General features: G+C 38.6%; 1 protein-coding gene across 1 annotated transcript; it reads left to right on the top strand.

The window, feature by feature from the left end:
* Positions 1 to 866: 866 nt before the first annotated feature.
* LOC145981542 (venom serine carboxypeptidase-like) lies at positions 867 to 20,109 on the top strand. Its single transcript, XM_083114852.1, has 6 exons — positions 867 to 1,212; positions 2,998 to 3,184; positions 3,957 to 4,103; positions 5,410 to 5,484; positions 6,211 to 6,377; positions 11,227 to 20,109. Exons 1-6 carry the CDS (start codon positions 931 to 933, stop codon positions 11,767 to 11,769), a joined length of 1,401 nt encoding a protein of 466 aa, XP_082970978.1. The 5' UTR covers positions 867 to 930; the 3' UTR covers positions 11,770 to 20,109.
* Positions 20,110 to 20,146: the final 37 nt, after the last annotated feature.

Genomic DNA, 20,146 nt, shown 5'->3' with positions numbered 1-20,146 from the left:
ACACACAACTAGTCGAGATGTTTGGTCGCTGTACAAATATTGACGTAGCTCCTTTTGACTTATCTGGCTATGGATCAATGGAAGTGGCTGGGCAATAATCATCCCATAATTTGAATCTGTGCTTCTTGTCACTGAATCAGTTGCTCACTTATCATCTCATTGTTACATGAAGGGAAATTTAATAATAATTCCTTTATTTAGCGGGCGAGGTTCAACCGTAGGCGCTCTACCCGTAGTAAAGAGAAATTTAGATGCTATATCAGTTTTCTGAAATACATTTTCCTTTCTTTCGTTGTTGTTTTAAGTCCATTTTATGCACAGATAGGCTAATCGGGACGGGTCCTACAGTTTAAAGTAAAATCCGAACCACTGTGTCTCCACCGGTTATCGAACCCGGGACAACTTGATTACAAGGCGACGACGTTACCACTACGTCATCGGGGAGGCCCCTTCTTTCTTTTGGGAAAAAAATTAATACCTTCCAATTTTTCCTGCACTGTATTTGCTTTTCCTTTAAGGGAAAACTTGATAAAAGAGGGAAATTTTGCACCTAAAACGGAACACTGTACTTCCTGTGGCAACAATGCTTCGCCTGTGGTAAGTTGGTAACTCGTGATGGGTCTCCTTTATTACACAACGCGATATCAACTTCGTGTTCTGACGTCAGGTGTGGAAACCATACGTAGTTAGGTTAGGTTTTATTTCTTTGGCATAAACACACAGAAAATGTATTATTTATACTAAGAGAACTAAACTTAATAAGACGAACCTAACAATTTCGGCATTTAGGATAACAATGGCAGCTTTCTGCGGTGACGTCAGAATGCAACGTTGTTCTCGAGTTGTGCGATAAGTGAGACCCACCGGAGGAAAATAGCTGTGTCCTCTGTTGCTTTCTGTGTCTGCAATTGACTGCGAAACTTATGAAGAATGACGTCGTCTGAGTTCTTGCTCTTAATTGTGAATGTTGTAGTTCTATTGAACAGTGGTTCAGGTTTTATAAACGTATATCCAAAACATGTTACACTGCCTGTCAAAGGTAACCCTGGCGAACCTCTGTTTTTGACCCCTCTCATCGAAGCCGGCAAAATTGAAGAAGCACAAAAAGCAGCAAAAGTGGAAAATGTTGGCAGTTTTCTCAGCTATTCAGGCTACTTCACCGTTAATAAGGAATTTAATTCCAACATGTTTTTTTGGTTCTTTCCTGCAACGGTAAGTGAAATGTTCAACACTTAAAAGTGTTCGTTGGACAAACATAACTTTTTTAACGGTACCAGTTAGATATGCCGGAAACACATTTAACTCGTTTATTTTCAAATAAAATTCATTTCTACTTACCTCATATGCATAGCTGAACATTTTTCAACTTTGGATCACTTTTTTTTTCATGAACAAAGCGTTATTTTTAACATTATAATTATTTATTGGTCGTTTCTAATTCTGCGGGCAAATCTTGGGAACGAGTTTACAATACCGGACCACTCTCCAATTTCTATGAAATGTCGCCTACTCACTAATTGTGAACTCCTAAACACGAATCTGCATGTAATAATTGGCGGTCAAGTATAGAAATCGAGAAAAAACCGAAATAAACTATGTTTTCTTAACGTAACGTAACCCTACCGTAAGAACAATAGCTCCACGGAAGACGCCATTTTCCCAACAGGAAGAAATTAACAGGGAAGACAAGGTATAATTCTCGTAGCTAAAATATTAATTTTTCTTTGTATTTATGCTAATGGAACCTAACCTAACAGGCCTAACCTAACCTCGTAGGCATTCCTCGTCTTACGTCAGCAAGATTGTTGTGCATATAGGAAGACCATTAACGAATTGCGAAAGAAAGATGGTTCCGAATTGCTGTGTAGGGACAATCAGCGTGGTAAATCGCAAGGTTATTTTACAATTTCTAGACGTAAATGTACAATTTTAACAAGCGACCGCCAAATATGAACTACAGTTACGTCATCAGGACACCGAAATTAGTAAGTAGGCGAAATTTTATAGAAATTGGAGAGTGGTCCGGTATTGTAAACTCATGCCAAATCTTGACTCACGTTGTCTATTGTCAGCTGATGTGCAGTGTTTCCAAACTTATGAACCGATAAATGCCGCACAAACTATTCACAAAAGTTTTTTAAGCAAAAATTGAGGCTAGACACTACTTTACGTCCTTATCTGCATGGTGATTGCTTCTTTGCGTTCGCGGTGCACGTTCGTGGTGCAGCAGCTGGCATCTCTTCGGGTAAGTACCTTTTCCTTTTTACACTTCATCTTCACGATAGCCCCACTTTCCATTCACGGGTACGAGGTATGCCTACAAGGTTAGGTTAGGCCTGTTAGGTTAGGTTCCATTAGCACTCATTTCACCCCTAAATATGTGCTTCATCATCTAAAAAATTCCTCATTACGTTCAATTACGCATATCCGGACAACATCGGTTTTTCTCGATTTACTCCACCAGGAAATTTTTCCTCGCTTTGGGATTTACGTTGTTGAATTCCTTATAAAATAAGTATTCCAACGATATATGACACGTATTCCTTAGGAAAAGGACGTAAACTCGAGTCTTACCGAAAATTAAATTGGAAAAAAAATCCCGCTCACACGTCATCTTGTAAAACTACCGTGTGGTTGCTACACTGACAGGGGGTTACATATTAGAACACACGGAACATTTGATTCACGTAGTTGACGGTAATGGTGGCACGAGCTATCGTGCAACGGAGATACATGAATGTCAAAAAATACCTTCTTTACAGGCCAAATAAGTTGCACGATTCGAAAAAAACACTTTCCCCAGCTTCAGAAAGTCCACAAGAACTAAATTCCGTAAGTACTTTCTCGTCTTTTCTTCTGTAAATTTCAAGAAATGTGTTTCCGGTTTATCTAATCGTTACCTTTTTAACATCTTGCTAATTACACTGTTTTAATTTTTTACTTGTAAAAATATTAATTATGCTGAGGCTGTGTTTTTTCTTTTGTTATGTGAGGTAGAATTACCCAGAATCTACTGCACCTGTAGTTCTGTGGCTTCAGGGTGGACCAGGGGCATCTTCACTGTTTGGTCTCTTTGCGGAAAATGGTCCCTTCTCGTTATCAATGGACATGAAGCTGAAACCTAGGAAATATGCATGGAGTGTGATGCATTCAGTGCTGTATATTGATAATCCTGTAGGAGCAGGTAAGGTTATAATTTATTGTAATTATATTTCTTTTATGTTCATTTTGAAGTTGTGTGAGTGCACCAGTCATTCCCAAATACTACAAAGCAAAATAAGGTTTGGAAGAATCTGAGCCATTAAGAAATGGCCTTTATATTGACTAAAACTGCATTCAATATTGCAATAAGTAATGGGAATGTATTTCAAATTTGTTGGTTATTCTCGAGAAATTCACCAAACTCTTTCGTTCACACAGGGACATTTAGTTATTTCTCGAATATGGAGTATGTGTTGGGAAATGTACTGAAATGTGGAAAGAAAATATGTAAATATAGCTAAAATATGTAAAATATTAGCCAAAACCTAATATATGTACAAATCTGGAAAATAAAAACTGAATTTTTCGAGTCTTGGTGCCATTATGCAGAAAGATAATGCAAAATTTAACTGATTTCAGCTTCATACATAAATATGTATTTACATATAAATCCGTTCCCTGATTATGACTATTGAGCTCCAGTCATTCCTGTATTTTTTGCATAAAGTTCTAGATTCTGTAGGTTTGTTTAGAAATTTGTTTGATGCTTGTGCAAAGAAAATGAACATTATATGTTACTGTGGTCTACTTCAAAACAATGTTATTTTTTAAAATTGTCATTCTGATATAGCTAAAGTATAGTTGTTTTTTTTTAATTTTAATGCTGAAAATTCATCCTTTATGTATCTTAATGCTGTCCTTCAGTTTATTTTGTAGTACTTTAAATGCAAAACTCATTAATATATCTTCTACAGGTTTTAGTTTCACTGAGCATGAAGATGGATATGCTCGGAATGAGACTGCTGTTGGAAAGAACTTGTACAATGCTCTAGTGCAGTTTTTCACACTTTTCCCTCACCTTCAAAAGAATGAGTTCTTTGTTACTGGGGAGTCTTATGCAGGTGGGTCCGTATCACATTATTCCCATAGTTGTCAGGCATGTTAAGGTCATCATTTGGAAGGAACTTTACATTTGTAATTTAGTTTCAAAGCACGAGACCATTCTTCTTTAAGTGTTAAGATTGTTCTGAAAGTTCTTTAAAGTAAAGTTGTAAAAGTTTCGTAACTGTGCTGTAAAATACATGGGTTAAGTCATAAGTCATGGCAACTATTTTGTTTCTCGCGAACAGGGGATAATACGAAAAATCTAAGATGTACGTTTGAAAGTGTATGGAATGTACTTTCGAAAGAAGCCACCAGATGATGTATGTGAACAATGGTGGAGTAGTAAGCATGCACCCAAGTTCAGTCGGTGAGTGACAGCGTTCGAAAATGGAGGTCATGAAGCAGGAGCAACGTTCGTACGTTAAAATAGCAGTTCGACGCGGCAGAAATGCACAGGAATACACACAGAGCTACGGGAAGCTCTGGGTGTGCATGCCATGCCGTATCGAACAGTGGCGAGGTGGGTGGAGGTCTTCAAACGGGGCAGAGTGTCAACTGCCGATCTGCCTCATAATAAAACACTATTGTCCAATATCCTGTGTTCTGCCTCTTCCCTACGACAGTCTCCTGCATCCAGACTTCATCTGGTGGCTTCATTCGAAGGTACATTCCATACACTTTCAAATGTTCATTTTAGATTTTTCGTGTTGTCCCCTGTTTGCGAGAAAAGAAATAGTTGCCATGACTTATGACTTAGCCCTCGTATGTAATAATATATTCTCCAATAAAAGGAGAATGATACGTGAAGCACCAGTTCTCCTCCGTGGTCGTGCAGTCTAAGGCACTGTGCTTTGGACTCTGAATGCGAGACAGCATGGGTTCGAGTCTTCCTGGTTTCTCGGCCTGTCTATAGGACCAGTGGCAACCCACAGTCTTGAGGCAATTGAGAAGCTATGAGTGAGTAGTGTAACCCTGTCTCGAAAATCTCTATAATGGCTCTGAGTTCGATGTGCTTACTCCATGTCACCCCATTACTGGTTGAAGATCTCCACACCTGGTAGGATTGTGGGAGGGAGACTGGCAGTTGGGAGATAGGCCAAGTCCCTTGTGGGCTGTAGAGTGACGGGTTTATTATTGTGAAACACGAAAAATAACCTCTTCCCAGATGACACCTGAACTATATGTATATAGATGCATTGTTTTTTTGCATTTACATTGGGGCACCCATATGGCACATTGCCCAGGCAGTACTTACTTGGCCAGTATGCCCTGTTACATAGTGATTAGTGTGACTTACCTAATATATATTAATTTGTTATCCAGGAAAATATGTGCCAGCCGTGTCGCACAAGATCCATCAAGAGAATCCAACAGCCAAACTGAAGATTAATTTTCAAGGTAAGTCGTCTTTTCTTTCCATTATTATTTCATTTGTACTTGTCTAAATGTTAGTCACAATGGTACTCAAGTAGTATGTACTCCACGTTATCATGGGCGTCCGGAAAGGGGGGCAAGAGTGGGTCATGGCCACCCTGAAAAATTAAAGTCAACCAAAAAAATATGTATTTCACACATATAATTTCATTTTAGCCACAATAATATGTGTTAATTATTGCATGAACACCATAAATTCAAATTTAAGCAATGTTTTTTAGGGAACAACACTATTTTTAGGGAAAATTTGCCTTCGTTTGCCCCCCGTCCCCTGGAAAAAATCCTGCAGACGTCCATGCACGTTATGAAAATGTGTAGAATGAAGAGTTTTTGGCACCCTTGGCCCTCTCTACCCCCTCGAGAAAGTGAATTTTTCTTCATGGTTTGATGATGATTTTGTTGTTTGTGTATGTTTTAATTTGTTTTTAGCTCACGGAAATGTGTTGTTTTGAAGTAAAGTACTCCTATTACCTTACCATGAAGTAGAACAGCTTCGCATAAGTGAATATAGATATCCATTTTCCCCAATTCGAGATTTCTACAATGTTCGCTGTCAGTATTGGCAGGAATCTGTGTCGGTTTCAAGTGAAATTAGTTCATTCCTAGATCCAATGTTGCAAGGTCTAATAATGCATTGCAACTGTTTGTGGTTAGTGTGAATTTTGTGACATTACTTGTGACTTTTGGCAGGTATGGCTATTGGCAATGGATTGAGCGATCCTGAGCACATGATGAAGTATGGGGACTATCTTTATCAACTAGGCCTAATTGATATCAACGCTAGAAATGTGTTCCATCAACAAGAAGCCTTGGGAGTGAAGTATATCGAGGAAAAGAAGTGGGATGAAGCATTCAAAGTAAGTTCATTGTGTAGTTTCAGATACAAAGTTTTTACAAGAGAATTATAATAGTAGAAGGGGTGACCTTCCATGCAGTACACCCAAATGTCAATCTCACTTCCACATAGTACACCCTGGACTACTTTGTACAGACTAACGAGGCTCTGGCGACTGGCCCCATGGCCAGTATACCAGGTGTGCCGTTTAATAATTCTTAATTGATCCGAAAGAAAACTAGTGTATCTGGGAAGAAAGGTAACAAATGCTTTATTCAAAGTATGCACCATCGCTAGCTATATATTGTGTCCATCTGTCCGTCAAATTGTGGATGCCCTTCCAGAAAAATCGTTCACATTTTGAGGTGATCCACTCAGCAAGCCATTGTTCAACATCTTCGTAATTGTTGAAGTGTGTCTGATGCCTTTCGCTGTGTGTGATGAGGTGTTGTCATTCTGCAAAATCACTTTTCCATGTCATGGCGCCCAATCTGGGCACTTTTCGATCAATGCATGGTTCAAATTGATGAGTTGTTGATGGTAGCGAACAGCATTCACTGTTTCACCTGGTTTCAGAAGCTCATGGTACACCACACCCTTCTGATCCCACCAAACGCACAGCATTGTCTTCCTTCCGAAGTGATTCGGTTTTGCGATCGATGTTCAAGGTTGACCTTGGTCAAACCATGACTTTTTGCATTTTGGGTTCTCGAAGTAGATCCATTTTTCGTCCAGTCACTATCCGATGCAAGAAAGACTCTTTCATGCCGAGAAAGCAACACTCCACACACAGTTTTTCGCTTTTCTATTTGTCTGTCGTTCAGATGTTGTGGGACCCATTTTCCTGCCTTCTGGATCTTTCCCATGGCATGGCAGATATTGTTTGGCGACCAACATTTAACTTCTAGTGAAGTGTTGCGTTTGCGTATCATCTTCTTACACACCTCCCCTTCTCTTTCCTTACTTATTCCCTAAAAAAGAACAAAGTTCTGTCTACTTATTCTATTGAAAATAATCCAATCCAAAACGTTTCCACCCAAAAGGACCTAGGTATTATCATGGATGAAAAACTCACTTTTAATAATCATATTATAGCTACCACTAGAAAAGCCATGCGCCTTCTCGGTCTTCTATACAGATTTAGCGAAATTCAAAACCCATCATCTCTTGCTTTATTCTTTAAATCTTTCATCTCGCCCATCCTTGAATACTGTTCCCCAATTTGGGCAATGGCCTCAAAAACCAATCTCACCAGAATAGATTCTGTTCTCAGTTTCTTTCTTGCAATTGTTCGCCATAGAATACCTTCATTTCGACATGTATCCAAATCAGACACCATGGCTGCTCTGAATATTCACTCTCCATCCTTTCGTTGTGATCTAGCTGACATGAAATTTTTATACAAGATAATAAATGGCAAAATCAGAACAGATCTCCTAATCAGTGAATTCACACTTAGGGTACCCCAAAAGCAAACGTGCAACCTGCAACTCTTCCACAACCCTACCACTAGGCTATCCCTTCTACAACGCTCCTTGTTTTACAGGCTCCCAGAAATCTACAACAAACTTCCCCTGAATGTAGATATTTTCCTTCCAGAACGTAATTTCTGTATATTACTGACCAACAACATGTAAATCTATCCCATCTTGTTATTGTTTTTATCTCTTGTTATTTTTTGTTACTACTTTATGTTGTTTCAGTGTAAAATGGCCAAATAGACTGTATCTGAAACTTTGAGTAAATAAAGTATATACATTGTTCCATTACAGATCCAGTAAAAAATTGCTCTAGGTTGCCTTTTGTTCCATTACATAATAATGCACTTGTCCGGACTCGCTCTGCGAGTGCACTGTTTTCTAAAGCGCTAACTCGCTCTCGCAGTTTATCACGCAAGAGTCTCTACACAGTCCTTTCATTAAGTGCTGTACCTGTACGCCGAGCTACGAGCACACTATTTACCTAATCTGCCTCCGTAGCAATTCACCCAGGGGTCCCTAAATGCGGCGCTTACTTGGAATGTGTGCATCTGTCTGTCTGTCTCTGTCAATCCATCTGAGTCCGTGTAACTGTATCTTGAACCCGGAATTTATACCTCTGACAAACTGGCCTGTTCCCATTCACCGGGGTGAAGGCCTTTATCTTACCTTTTAAACAAGAAAGCCGTTGGGGAAAGTAACAGTTGACTTCCCCAACTACCAGGCAAAAAGCAACCTTGGAAAGAACATTTACACATATATTCTCCATTTTACAGCTGTGTGCATTGAAAATCCACACAGCACATTTTATTGTAAAATTACGTTACCACATTGTATTTATTTAGGATTGATACCAATGCTTGAAAATTGTAATAATTAAAATTAAGATATTAAGTATCAATTGAAATATTGATTAATATTAGTATGTAATTATAAGCGGGCTTCCCCATATGGTGTAGTAGTATCACCATGGAAACACCTAATGCTTTAGATCTCATTTCGACGATATTGAAATAAAGCTACACCTCAATGAAAACTGCCACTCTTCGCCTTAAGAATTGCGCACTCTGAATCTTCACTGATAACCAATGTTGCGATCAATTTCCCCTGACCATCGAATAACAATCTTCCATCATACAGGGTGAGCCTACAATAAATTGACAGATTAAACACTATAAATCGAAAACTGCTTGTTTTTTCAGAAGGCATTTAGTACTGTTTTGTAGAGAAAGTCTTCAAGCTTAAGACCTCCACTTTTAGTTTGGTTTTGTGACGTCAGCATCATGTGAGCACCTTTGATGCCAGTCAAGCAGTATGGCCGCTAGCCAGGTGGAAAATATTATCTGTGCGCTTGAATTTGCAAAAACAAATGTTAATGTCATACAGCATCATTTTAGAACACTGTATGGTAAACAACCACCCACAAGGCAGTCAATCTTCAATGGAGCAAGAAATTTGAGGAAACTGGTTGTCTGTACAAGGGCAAAAGTCATGTTTGGGGAGAACTGAACTAACGCATTGTTATCTGTTGTGTTACAACATTTGTAATATACTCTTCCAACTATGCAAGTATTTCAGCCATGTTATTAAAACTTTGAAACTGTCTATTTTTTTAGGCTCACCCTGTATAATTTGCACTGTCTGGAGAACATCTGCGGCTTGTTGATGGCCTTCCAGAATGATGGTCACTCTGCTGATGTATGTCCATTTTTGAATGAACGATTATGACGTGCCTAAAAAATCAAAGATTGCTGAAATATTACCAAAAATGTGTTCTGAATATTTAACTATTAATCAACATTAATATGTGCTAAGGCACTTAATGGGTGTCCACCACTCTGCCACAGTGTACGTGGTGTGAATAGCATGATGCTTCTGGCACCTTTAATCCACCTACCAGTTGAGTGTGAACTCTAGAATCGCTTATTCAGGGGTGTCAAGAAATTGGGGTAACCCACATGGCTTCTTCACTGATGGCCTGTTGAATTTTTTTTTATCAGATAGTATTTCCAAGCTTCTAGCAAAAATTGATGAATCTTAGTTTGAATGATAATGCAACAGGCACATAGAAGAGCACTTCACACATTGGTCACCGACAAGCCACATACAGTGAGGCCAAATAAGGCATGCATGTGAAGGATTTAGGTGTGTGCGGGATCCCGAAAAGTCGGGACTGGGATTGGGGAAAAAAATTTCCGATCCTGACTTCGGGATCCCGAGCAGTCGGAAAATACCGAATGATCATTTTAAAAAGACGTTAATTCTAGACGTTTTTGCATTGTAAATGTCTGGAACTTATTGAAAATTGTTAGTTTCTGTACCAGAAATGCAAAAACAATCACTTAAAGTGAAAATGTGTAGAATTCGAGATTTCCAGAGCTTCGGAAAATTTTGAACATTTCCCATCCCGAAAATTTCCTGACTTTGTGTGGAAGTTGCGAAGTTTTCGTGTCCCGAATGTCGGGATTTAAAAAATTCCCATCCAGACCCAAAAAATTCCATCCCGTACACCCCTAGAAGGATTCCTGAACCACCATGTGCATTGTTGCCATCCTATCATTATTATGTGCGGGTAAAAGGAATTAACGGTGTCTACCTGTCAAGAAATTATGCTTGTGGGCAAGAATTTTTGCTATCACAATGACTGATTTAGTTCATTTTACTTCACTTTTCTGCCCCGTTAGCTAATTGGGAAGATCAGGATAAATGGTGCTAAATGCAGTAATAAATAAAGCAAGTCTAATTCTCTTGTTAAAGACAGCTTCAGTTTTCATCTTAATTGCACTTTTTGTAGGGATTTTCATTAAATAAATATTTATTTTGTAAATTGCTGATTTCCAACTTTACCTAAGTAGGTGTCATATAAATAAAGGTTAAAAAAATGAAAAAGAGGTCATGGAAAAGTCAAGAATTTTGGATTTGTTATTTTGGTAGACACCCTGATTAAGAATTGTTATTTTTTACATACTTTGTTTACTGACACATACCAGTAGTGTACTGATTATACTGTTCCATCACTAATATACGTAATTCAAAATTAATGGTTCACAATTATTGATGTAACGTGAAAGGTCAACTCATCAAGTTACTTGGAACACAAACTACAAGTTTCTACTGACATTCACATTGGCAAACTTCATCCAGAAATAAGTGTGAACAACGGTTACCGATGAAGTTTTTGTGCATTATAAGCCTTTTCTTTTGCTGATGCCGAGCTTGTTTTGTTTCAGTGTTGCCAGATGAAACCCTGAAAGGTAAACTATCAATTTACATCAATAATTGTGAATTAAATTCATTACAGCAGTCACAGGTATGGTTTCTTTTTGTACCATTCATTTTAAATTACCTTGTATATGTGTGCATGTATTCATATTTATAAATTCCTGCTTTCAGGTTTTTGATGAACTTCTAAATGGCGATATGACTCCGCAGCATTCGTACTTCTATAATTTGACCGGATTCACATTCTATTTCAATTACCTTCACAACAAGGAACCCATCACATCAGGAAATTACGCAGTATTTCTTCAGAAAGATGATACTCGCAGAGCAATTCACGTTGGCAAAAGACCATTTAACAACGGCACCACGGTAGAAGAGCACCTTAAAGAGGATGTGATGCAATCCGTCAAGCCTTGGGTCGAGGAACTGCTCGAACATTATCGCGTGCTAATCTATAATGGCCAGTTGGATATCATAGTTGCTTATCCGCTCACCTTAAGCTATCTTCAAAAGCTGGAATGGAGCGAGGCCGAGAAGTACAAAGTAGCTAAGCGATCCAAGTGGTATGTTGGTAACGAATTGGCAGGGTTTTGTAAAACTGCTGGAAAACTGACGGAAATACTCGTCAGAGATGCAGGGCATATGGTGCCAAGCGACCAACCAAAATGGGCATTGGATCTTATTCATAGATTTACATCCAACAAGCCTTATTGATTCCAATTTTACTAAAGGTTTTTTCTACTGTTACGTTGGCCGATACTAATGCTGGCAAAGGAAGTGACCAATCCAGCACGATAAGAAAAGCAGCAACCAGTAGAACGAAGTTCACGTAGTACTTTTTTCCGCCACGTTGTGTCTTTTGGTACCACTGCTGTTGTCGGGTTGGTCTACGGTGTAATCCCTGCTCCCCACTTCATGTGACGGAACTATGACCGGCCGCTGTAACAGTGGAAAAGACCTATAGTACAGTGGAACCTAGATTTTATTACAATTTTCTCTATTGGGAAAACTGAATATGCGGAAAAATGTAAAATCTGTGTTCCACTGTATTTGTCTCCAGAATTTATGGGTGATATTAAGTAATATTTTATTTTAATTGTAGTTAAGTAGATCTGATTTGGCGTAAATACTCAAATTATTCTTTGGAGGTTACATGATATTCTTTTATTGTTAGCAATTCAGGGAATCAACATGGAGTATGGTAAAAGCCCATTTTTTTTATTTAAGTTACTATATTTTTTTATACATGTCCGATACTGTTTCTAGAAAATGACAGCGAATTGGCAGGGGATATAGGATGCATTCTGAGTCACATTGCATTAAATGAGTTACGAGATTATTACTTAAGACCTCTTGTGGGGATTGTGAAGTTTGTTCTTGCACAAACACAGGTTTGTTCCATTAAAATTGTCTGCTACTTGCAGTATAACAGAAAGCGATAAAAAGCAACATGCGCAAGAAAAGTGTGCCTAACTCTTAAAGTGTGATTAAAATGATGTCTGCAATAGAATTTATTTCTGCCATATGGCTGGCATAAGCAAAGCACTGTGATTGACACCAAGTGAGGTGTATGTGCCGAATAAAGTATGTTTTTTAGATTTTTCCACCCGATTTGAACATGTACCTGCATTATAAGTAAGCTCTCTACTCTGCACCTGGGAAAACATATAATTTCTCAAAATATGAGGAAAAATCTATTTCCTATGGCTAGTAGCAATGTAATTTTGTTTGTGGCGGCATACTACCTCAAAAGTCTTCAACTGTTTTTATACTTCTAAAAATTGGCATAGACCGAGAAATATGTAGCTGGAGAAGAGGTTTGCCCAGGATATCAACCAGGTGATTTCCGGATAGGCTTCCAAGCTATCGAGATCTAACGTCACTCTCATCTTCACGGATTGAATCAGATTGAATCCCTGAAGATGAGAGACGTTAGCTCTTAAAAGCTCAGTAGCCTTTCTGAAAATCACCTGGTTGATATCCCACGAAAATCTCATCGTCGCTCGCTGCCAGGAAAACTCTATTATATCTAAGCTGGAGATTAAATGCTAGATCAAAAGTTTTTCTTACCAGAGAACATTAGGATGCAAGTTTTGTGATAGATCTTTTGGGGGTGCTTGCTTTCCTGGACATACTCGTGCGACTTCTTAGCATTTGACCATGTACATTTTTATATATGTAGTCGATACTGTACATTCCTTTTTGCGATCTATTATAGTTAATCAGAATATTAGGTGACATGATTACGCAAAATAATGTGGGAATGCAGGAAGTAATTGGGTGTATTCTCAATAGGTGTATTTTCATTTTGATCTGATGTGATTTATCAGAAAATCTGAAATGTTTACTCTCTACTTAAGGAACTGTGATACTTATTCCCTGTTATGTAAATTTCACATCTTTTCATTTATATATATAGGTGTGCTGTGCATATATCTATTACTTTGCATAAACACTATGAATTTTCAAAATAAATTGAAGTATGTTAGGCATGGAAACTACTTTAACCCCAATAATTCTTTGTACAGTGGCATGCAGAAGTATTATGAAGCAAATTGCCTTCACCATGTTTATAAAGCGCAACACATATATTTCTGCCGTGCAATGCGCGACACAACTCAAGAAGCAGTGTTGCTAATGGAGCAGATAGAAAAAGATCGCTGCAGTGTGCTGATGCACAGTTGTTACGTACAAGAAAATTAGAGAATTCAGGTCTATCTAACGTTGAGTTTTAAACGTCATGCATTATACCAGGACTAGGATTAATATGTGCTAACAAGTGGCTTTGTATGTAGCTACATACGTATGGACTAAAAATTCGCAAAATATGCTGCAAAGAAGACTTCTTCATAGTGATTCCTTATTTGAGTGATTTCAAACAAAATAAACAATTTATTATTTTCCATTGCATTAATACACTGGTGGTGTTCTAACTGTTCACTCCCAAAACCAGTCTACACTGGTACGGAACTGCAACGACAGATAATGCACTACCACTGCTTTGAGAACTAATAACATGCAAACGTGTTAAACCGCGACAATTGGACCACAATACTCCTCCTCAAGCAGTATTATTGCCTCTCTCTGACGGCGGCAGTCGATTGCCTTTGTTGTACATTTACAAACGATGCCGGCTTCCACAACAATAACAAGTACATATACTGCCACTAGACGATAAGCGGCGCGGCTTCTTTTGCTATGAACTTGTCATCCATCAAAGCATGGCAATTTTAACACAGAAAACAATATGCATCGCATTAAGCAGCAAAAATGACTGCCTCCTCTATGCAATTTCTACAAGAACACGTGCCGGAGCCAAGAGTTGAAATGCTGTTGGAGCCACATAAAAATATCGTGCTTCCAATCCAACAAAACTCACCATCACTTTACCTGCCTTTCTGATTCCATGACAGAAATAGTGCTTCATTATTACAGTTGGCAACACTAGTTACTAGCTACCCAATGAACATGCACTGCATAAAAGAAGCAACCACTACCCCATGCTATATTGCCACATTACCGTCCCTGCTGAACGGTGTGAACCACGAGCTGGAGCGCTATTCAATTATTTTCAATGATGTTTGCGCGAGTGTGTCCAGGAATGGAATGACAATATGGCAACAATGGCAAAGGTTGGCGAGCAGAGTAGAACACGTGATGCTAAGAGAGATGGACGTGTGCAACGGCAAAGATATGTGTGTTGCACTCTACTCTTTTATGCAGCAAGAGCCTCAGGAACTGAAATAAAATGCCCAACAAATTGCCAAAAATCTCTGCACCAGCATACGTAAAAACATGTTGGATGAAAGAGAAAAATCATTGCAAACAGCCATGAACACTTTGCCACATAATGCTTGTGCATCCCACTGTACATACCTATTTTAATGTGGCACACTGGATAGGGTTAAATAATGCAAGATTATATGAGTTTCAATGTTTCTCTTTTGACCATAGGCGATGTTTTTCACCCTGAAATACGAACATTGAATTCATTCAATATTGAGATGAATATGTTTTATTGTATTCAAGCAGTAAAATTTATAGTGCAAGTGAAAAACTAGGTTAATGTGAACATGCCAATATTTCAACAGAAGTTAACAAAAACATTTATTAATAAATAAATAGTATTCAATATTTTCTGTGATACATACTTGGGTATGTGATTTATTTATACATTTGTAATAGATGTTAATCAGGGCTGAGCCAATATTTTTCCAGTTTGGATATTTTGTAGTCTGCAAAAATTCCGTATGGCACTTATAACGACTGTTCGTAAACTCCAGCCAAGTCGACTACATCTGTTCTTAAACTCAATCCAAGTACGGTTAGCTCCGTCCACTTTCGGCTCCATGACATATCCGGCTTACTTGACTTGTAAGATTTGTAAGCCATTCCCGATGCGACTGAGTTGGCTCACTGCAGACGAAAACTAGCAGAAAGCACGACGCAGCAGCTTTCAGTGGCTGCCAATCATTTATTTGATGCCTTCTTAAGTCAGGAAGACAGCTGAAGGAAAGGTGTAGTTAATATTCTTATAATTCTTTCCGTAGATGGGAAAAATATGCAAAAACTGGCATCCGAACAGAAAAAGTATAAAACAATGAAAAAAGTAGATTTTGATCTGAACTGTAATGAAATAAATATTTTTGAACCCATTTCATTTACCATAATTCAACGTTATTAAGAGTGGCCTGGAGGTTGGCATGAAAGTAGTTTCCTGGCCCGATGCGATACAGAGACACCTAGCGACATATCAGAGGACTAGGAAGAGAACCTTCCTCACTTCACCACCCCCTACCCTCCGCGTGGCTCCCGCAGAGAGGTTTCCAGGAAAAGGACACCCACCTGTTTCTTTTCATTCTGGTTTCGGAGGCTAAAATTTCTCCACTGGCAAAGCAATTCGCATTTCACTGCTTGCTGGCTGACTCTTGCATGGAACGAGAAGAGTGGCAGGCTCCCGAGACAGAACCTTCATGTCTGAAGTTTTGATTGAATAAATTTGGTTGATTACAGTGGCTACTATAATTATGTTGAATTTTCTTGTTGAGGTTAGAATTATCAATTGAGAGTAAAGAAGGAAAGAAGGAGGTAGAGAATATCAGTTGAAAGAAAGTATTTTTTTTAAGGGGGTGTTCTTTTATACAAAATCGATGTATAATAATAATGATAATAATAAGGCAAGAATTAGTAACAATTATTATTTCAACTATTAACGAATCGAGTCCCTATTAGAGATGGGCAGGAGCGAAACTACCTGGAATTTAAAAAGGGGAAACGTGGACATGCGTAATAACATATGGAAAAACTAAAAAGGAGAAAGACGGACAAAACAATGTAACAAAATGTACAGTAGTAACAAAGATGTCAGGAAACAATAGTATAATATTGAACATACACTTTGATGAAGTAGTTTTCTTTGTTATGATCTGATATAAGTCCCTTTGCACAGTTCTCATCGTTGGAGTTCACAGCAGCTTTAATCGGCCAATATTGATTGATTTTGTTTATTTTACTTCGCCTTTCTGCCACTCTTGGCTAATGATGATATGATGTAATCGATGAAGAGACGCTCACGAAAGACACATATGCCCAGACCGGATTCGAACCCGGAACCACTGGCGTCGTAGCGAAATGAAATAAATACTCCGCCACGGGGCCGGCTAATCGGCCTAGGGTGGGGACAAACTCTCAGTGGTGATGGGAATCCCCTGTGGAAACATATGACCAGTTCCTGCATCACATTAGTTGCTTTCTCCTATTGTGATTTTTCCCAATGTTAATTGATTGCTTCCCAAGTGAAATTTCAGTCCAACTAATGATAGTATGATCTTCAAGGTCAGCACTATACGTGTTATGAAGAATTCGAAGTAATAATTTGTCAAGTTAGAAAGTCAGCAAAAATTATGTTTTGATACTAAATTTTACATTAATTGAAGATTTGCAAAGAAACAGTAAACCTTTTTGTTGGTTGATTGATTTAGTGTTTTAAGTCCACTTTATGCACAGTAAGGCTAAGAGGGACTGGACCTACAGTTTAAAGTTGAATCCGAACCACTATGTGCCTCCACCGGGCATCGAACCTTGAACCCCTTGATTACAAGGCGGCGACACTACCACTGCACCATCGGGGAGGCCAGTGTAAACCTTTTCGTAATCGTTCCACTCCAAAAACAGATGTTTCTGTAAGAGCCACATCAAGTTTGTTTGGAAGTAGTGATGTTCTATGACACACACACACACATATATCTCCTCAACAGGTCCTATAGACCAGCAATGTCAAACTCAATTCGTGAGTAGGGCCGCATAACGATAATGTCAAAACTATCCGGGCCACACATCTAGAACCCCAACACCTTAAAATCCAGAACTAAGTGGTTCGACCCAAGGGGGCCGAAGGGAGGGGGGGGGGGATTCCAGTGATTATTATTGCAGCATCGATATGTAAATTATATAGACCTCCCCCCATATTTTTTCATGGTTATAGTATTTTACATGTTACTTTGGAGTATAAATTGGTTACAATTGTAACTGTTTGTTTGCAATTATAGTTTCGTTTCGCACAGATTTCACTGTTTTTTTTAACAAGCTTCTCAAAAGTGTGCAATAAGTTTTTTGTTAGCATGAAACTCTTAATGCAGACAACAAATGTTTTGTCAGTCATTCTTGATCATTCGGCTGTTTCATTAATGTTCATTATGGAAAACAACTTTTCACCAAGGCAAGTGCAACCAAAATTAATAAAATTTCTACAGCAAAATAGCTTATTCGAGGATACTGCTATGGGAGATATAAGAAAAATCAAGGATAGCCCACCTATACGAGTTGCACTGCAATTAAATAAGTTCCATTCGAAGTCAGGACTTGCACACGCATCATCAAAAGAAAAGGGAGCAGAGCAGAACAAGATTATTGCCCTTCGCACCCTCTGAAGTCTTGAAACCTGTTTCCAACTTCATCACGTAGTATTTTTACTGTGGACAAATATTCCTGTCATTCCTAGTATTCCTGAGAAGTTGGGAAGGACAAATTATAACTTTATTAAAAAGTTTTAATATAACGGAAGACTGTAACTTTGCAAAATGACCTCCACTTCCTTCAAAATATCAGCCCTTGAGTCACGGGGAGGAATCATTCAAGTAGTTTTACTGTCATATCGAGATAAGAATCGCATCCACGAATGAAGGGAGCTAACCGAGTTAGCTCACAGACGTGCGTAATTTCGCATATTGTGAGGGAAAAGGCAACAACACGAACAAATTTCGCTTTCAACTGTTCATTGACTAAGTCATAAATCCTCTCCTCAACTGTATTTCTGATGTTTTTATTAGCGTTGCTTTTCTGCCACGTTTGCCTAATGGCGACGATGAGGATGAGTAATGATATGATGAAATTGATGAAGGGACACATACAAAGAAAACCCATGCTCAGGCCAGGATTCGAACCCGCAACCTCTGGTGTCGCAACGGGTTGTGCTAACCACTCCGCCACAGATTATGGCAAATTTATTTCGTGATAAAGAAATACTTCTGAATGGATTTATTTTATCAGGGTACAAAAGTTCTACGCTTTTCAGTATTCACTTCACAACAAAAGTAAGCATTTCACTTGAAAAATCTACATTCCTCTTCTATAGTCCTTTTCTTACTCCCACGAAGTTTGGGCAGCGATATGGTTCTCTGAAACTTTTACAGAAACTGGCTTTTCTTCCAGGTAAATCCTTGAAAATCAAGAAACAGACTCATAGGCGACAGAAAGTATGCACGCTGCCCTCCCCCAGCTGGCAAGATATTTTCGTACTTCAGAAGTAACCTGTCAATCACCTTGCTTAGTTGACACAACACCTACTCTATAATGGAATGTATACCTGTGTAGGGAAAATTCGTCAATGTGTTGAAGTTTGGATGAGTCTGGTCTTGTATCACGAGAAAAGAGAAAACGGGATAACTACAAATGTATAGATAATTTCAAGCATGAAGTGTTAAGTGGGGCCAAGGCGGGCCGCTGGGGCCTACATGCGGCCCGCGAGCCGCGAGTTTGACTGGCCGAAATATCAGGAGAAAAGTTGTTACGCTTCTCCCAGGAGACTCGAACCTGCGCGCGTCCCGTAGCTGGAGCCCCAGGTACCAAACTCGGGACCTTTTGACATTATGAGGTTCATCTTTACCATTACGCTATAGGGGAGGCAAAATATATCCGAAACTAAGAAGACATTTTGAATGGACATGTAGAATGTAGGAGGCAGGGTTCGCGCTGAAGAGGAAGAAGACAGGGAATTCTCCCTCCCCTTTCCTAACCTGTACATCTCTAATGTAATTCTCAACCAAGCCAAGAATCTTGTCCTTCTACATTTTATGTCGCTTTTGTTATTGTTAATGAAGAATTCAAATTAATAATTTCTTTAAATCTCAAGTTAGAAAGTCAGCCAAAATTATGTTTTTATACTAAATTTTACATTAATTGAAGATTTGCAAAGAAACAGTACACCTTTTCATGATCTTTCCACTCCAAAAACAAACATTTTGTAAGAGTCACATCAAGTTTATGATTGGAAGTAGTGAAGTTCTAGGAACCACACACACACACACATATATGTAAGCAACAACAATAGTAGGCTATTGTAATTTGGAGAGGATGTGATTTGTGAGCGGAACAAGCATGGGAATTTAACGAAGTTCCTTTGCGAATCATCAATTGTGTGTGTGTGTGTGTGTGTGTACACGTATTTCCTATCTGCACAAAGTACTACATGTGAGGTAAAACTATCGAAATGTAAAAAGAGGAAGCGCTACCACCCTCCCCGCCTTTTCTACATTTTATTCAAATCGAACACGAGGCACGTATCTAGATATATATTTCGGAGGGGCGTCCTAACGTAATGTCTCAAAATAATAATATTAATAATGTTAAATTAAAATAAGTATAATTATATTAAATTAATTAATATATTTTTATTACATGAATAGGTAAGAAGGCGGTATAACAACAGTGCAGTATAACATCACGCATTCATTATCTAGCTTACTTGTAGTTAAGGTCGGCAAAATTTGTAAATAAATAGAAACTGCCCTGGCAAGGAAATTAATGTCAAATA

Source organism: Lepisma saccharinum, chromosome 29 (genome assembly GCF_977018435.1).
Source record: "Lepisma saccharinum chromosome 29, izLepSacc3.1, whole genome shotgun sequence".
In the NCBI taxonomy this organism is placed as follows: Eukaryota; Metazoa; Arthropoda; class Insecta; order Zygentoma; family Lepismatidae; genus Lepisma; species Lepisma saccharinum.
The sequence above is the reverse complement of the archived record's forward strand: the minus strand, read 5'-3'. Positions and strand labels throughout refer to the sequence as shown.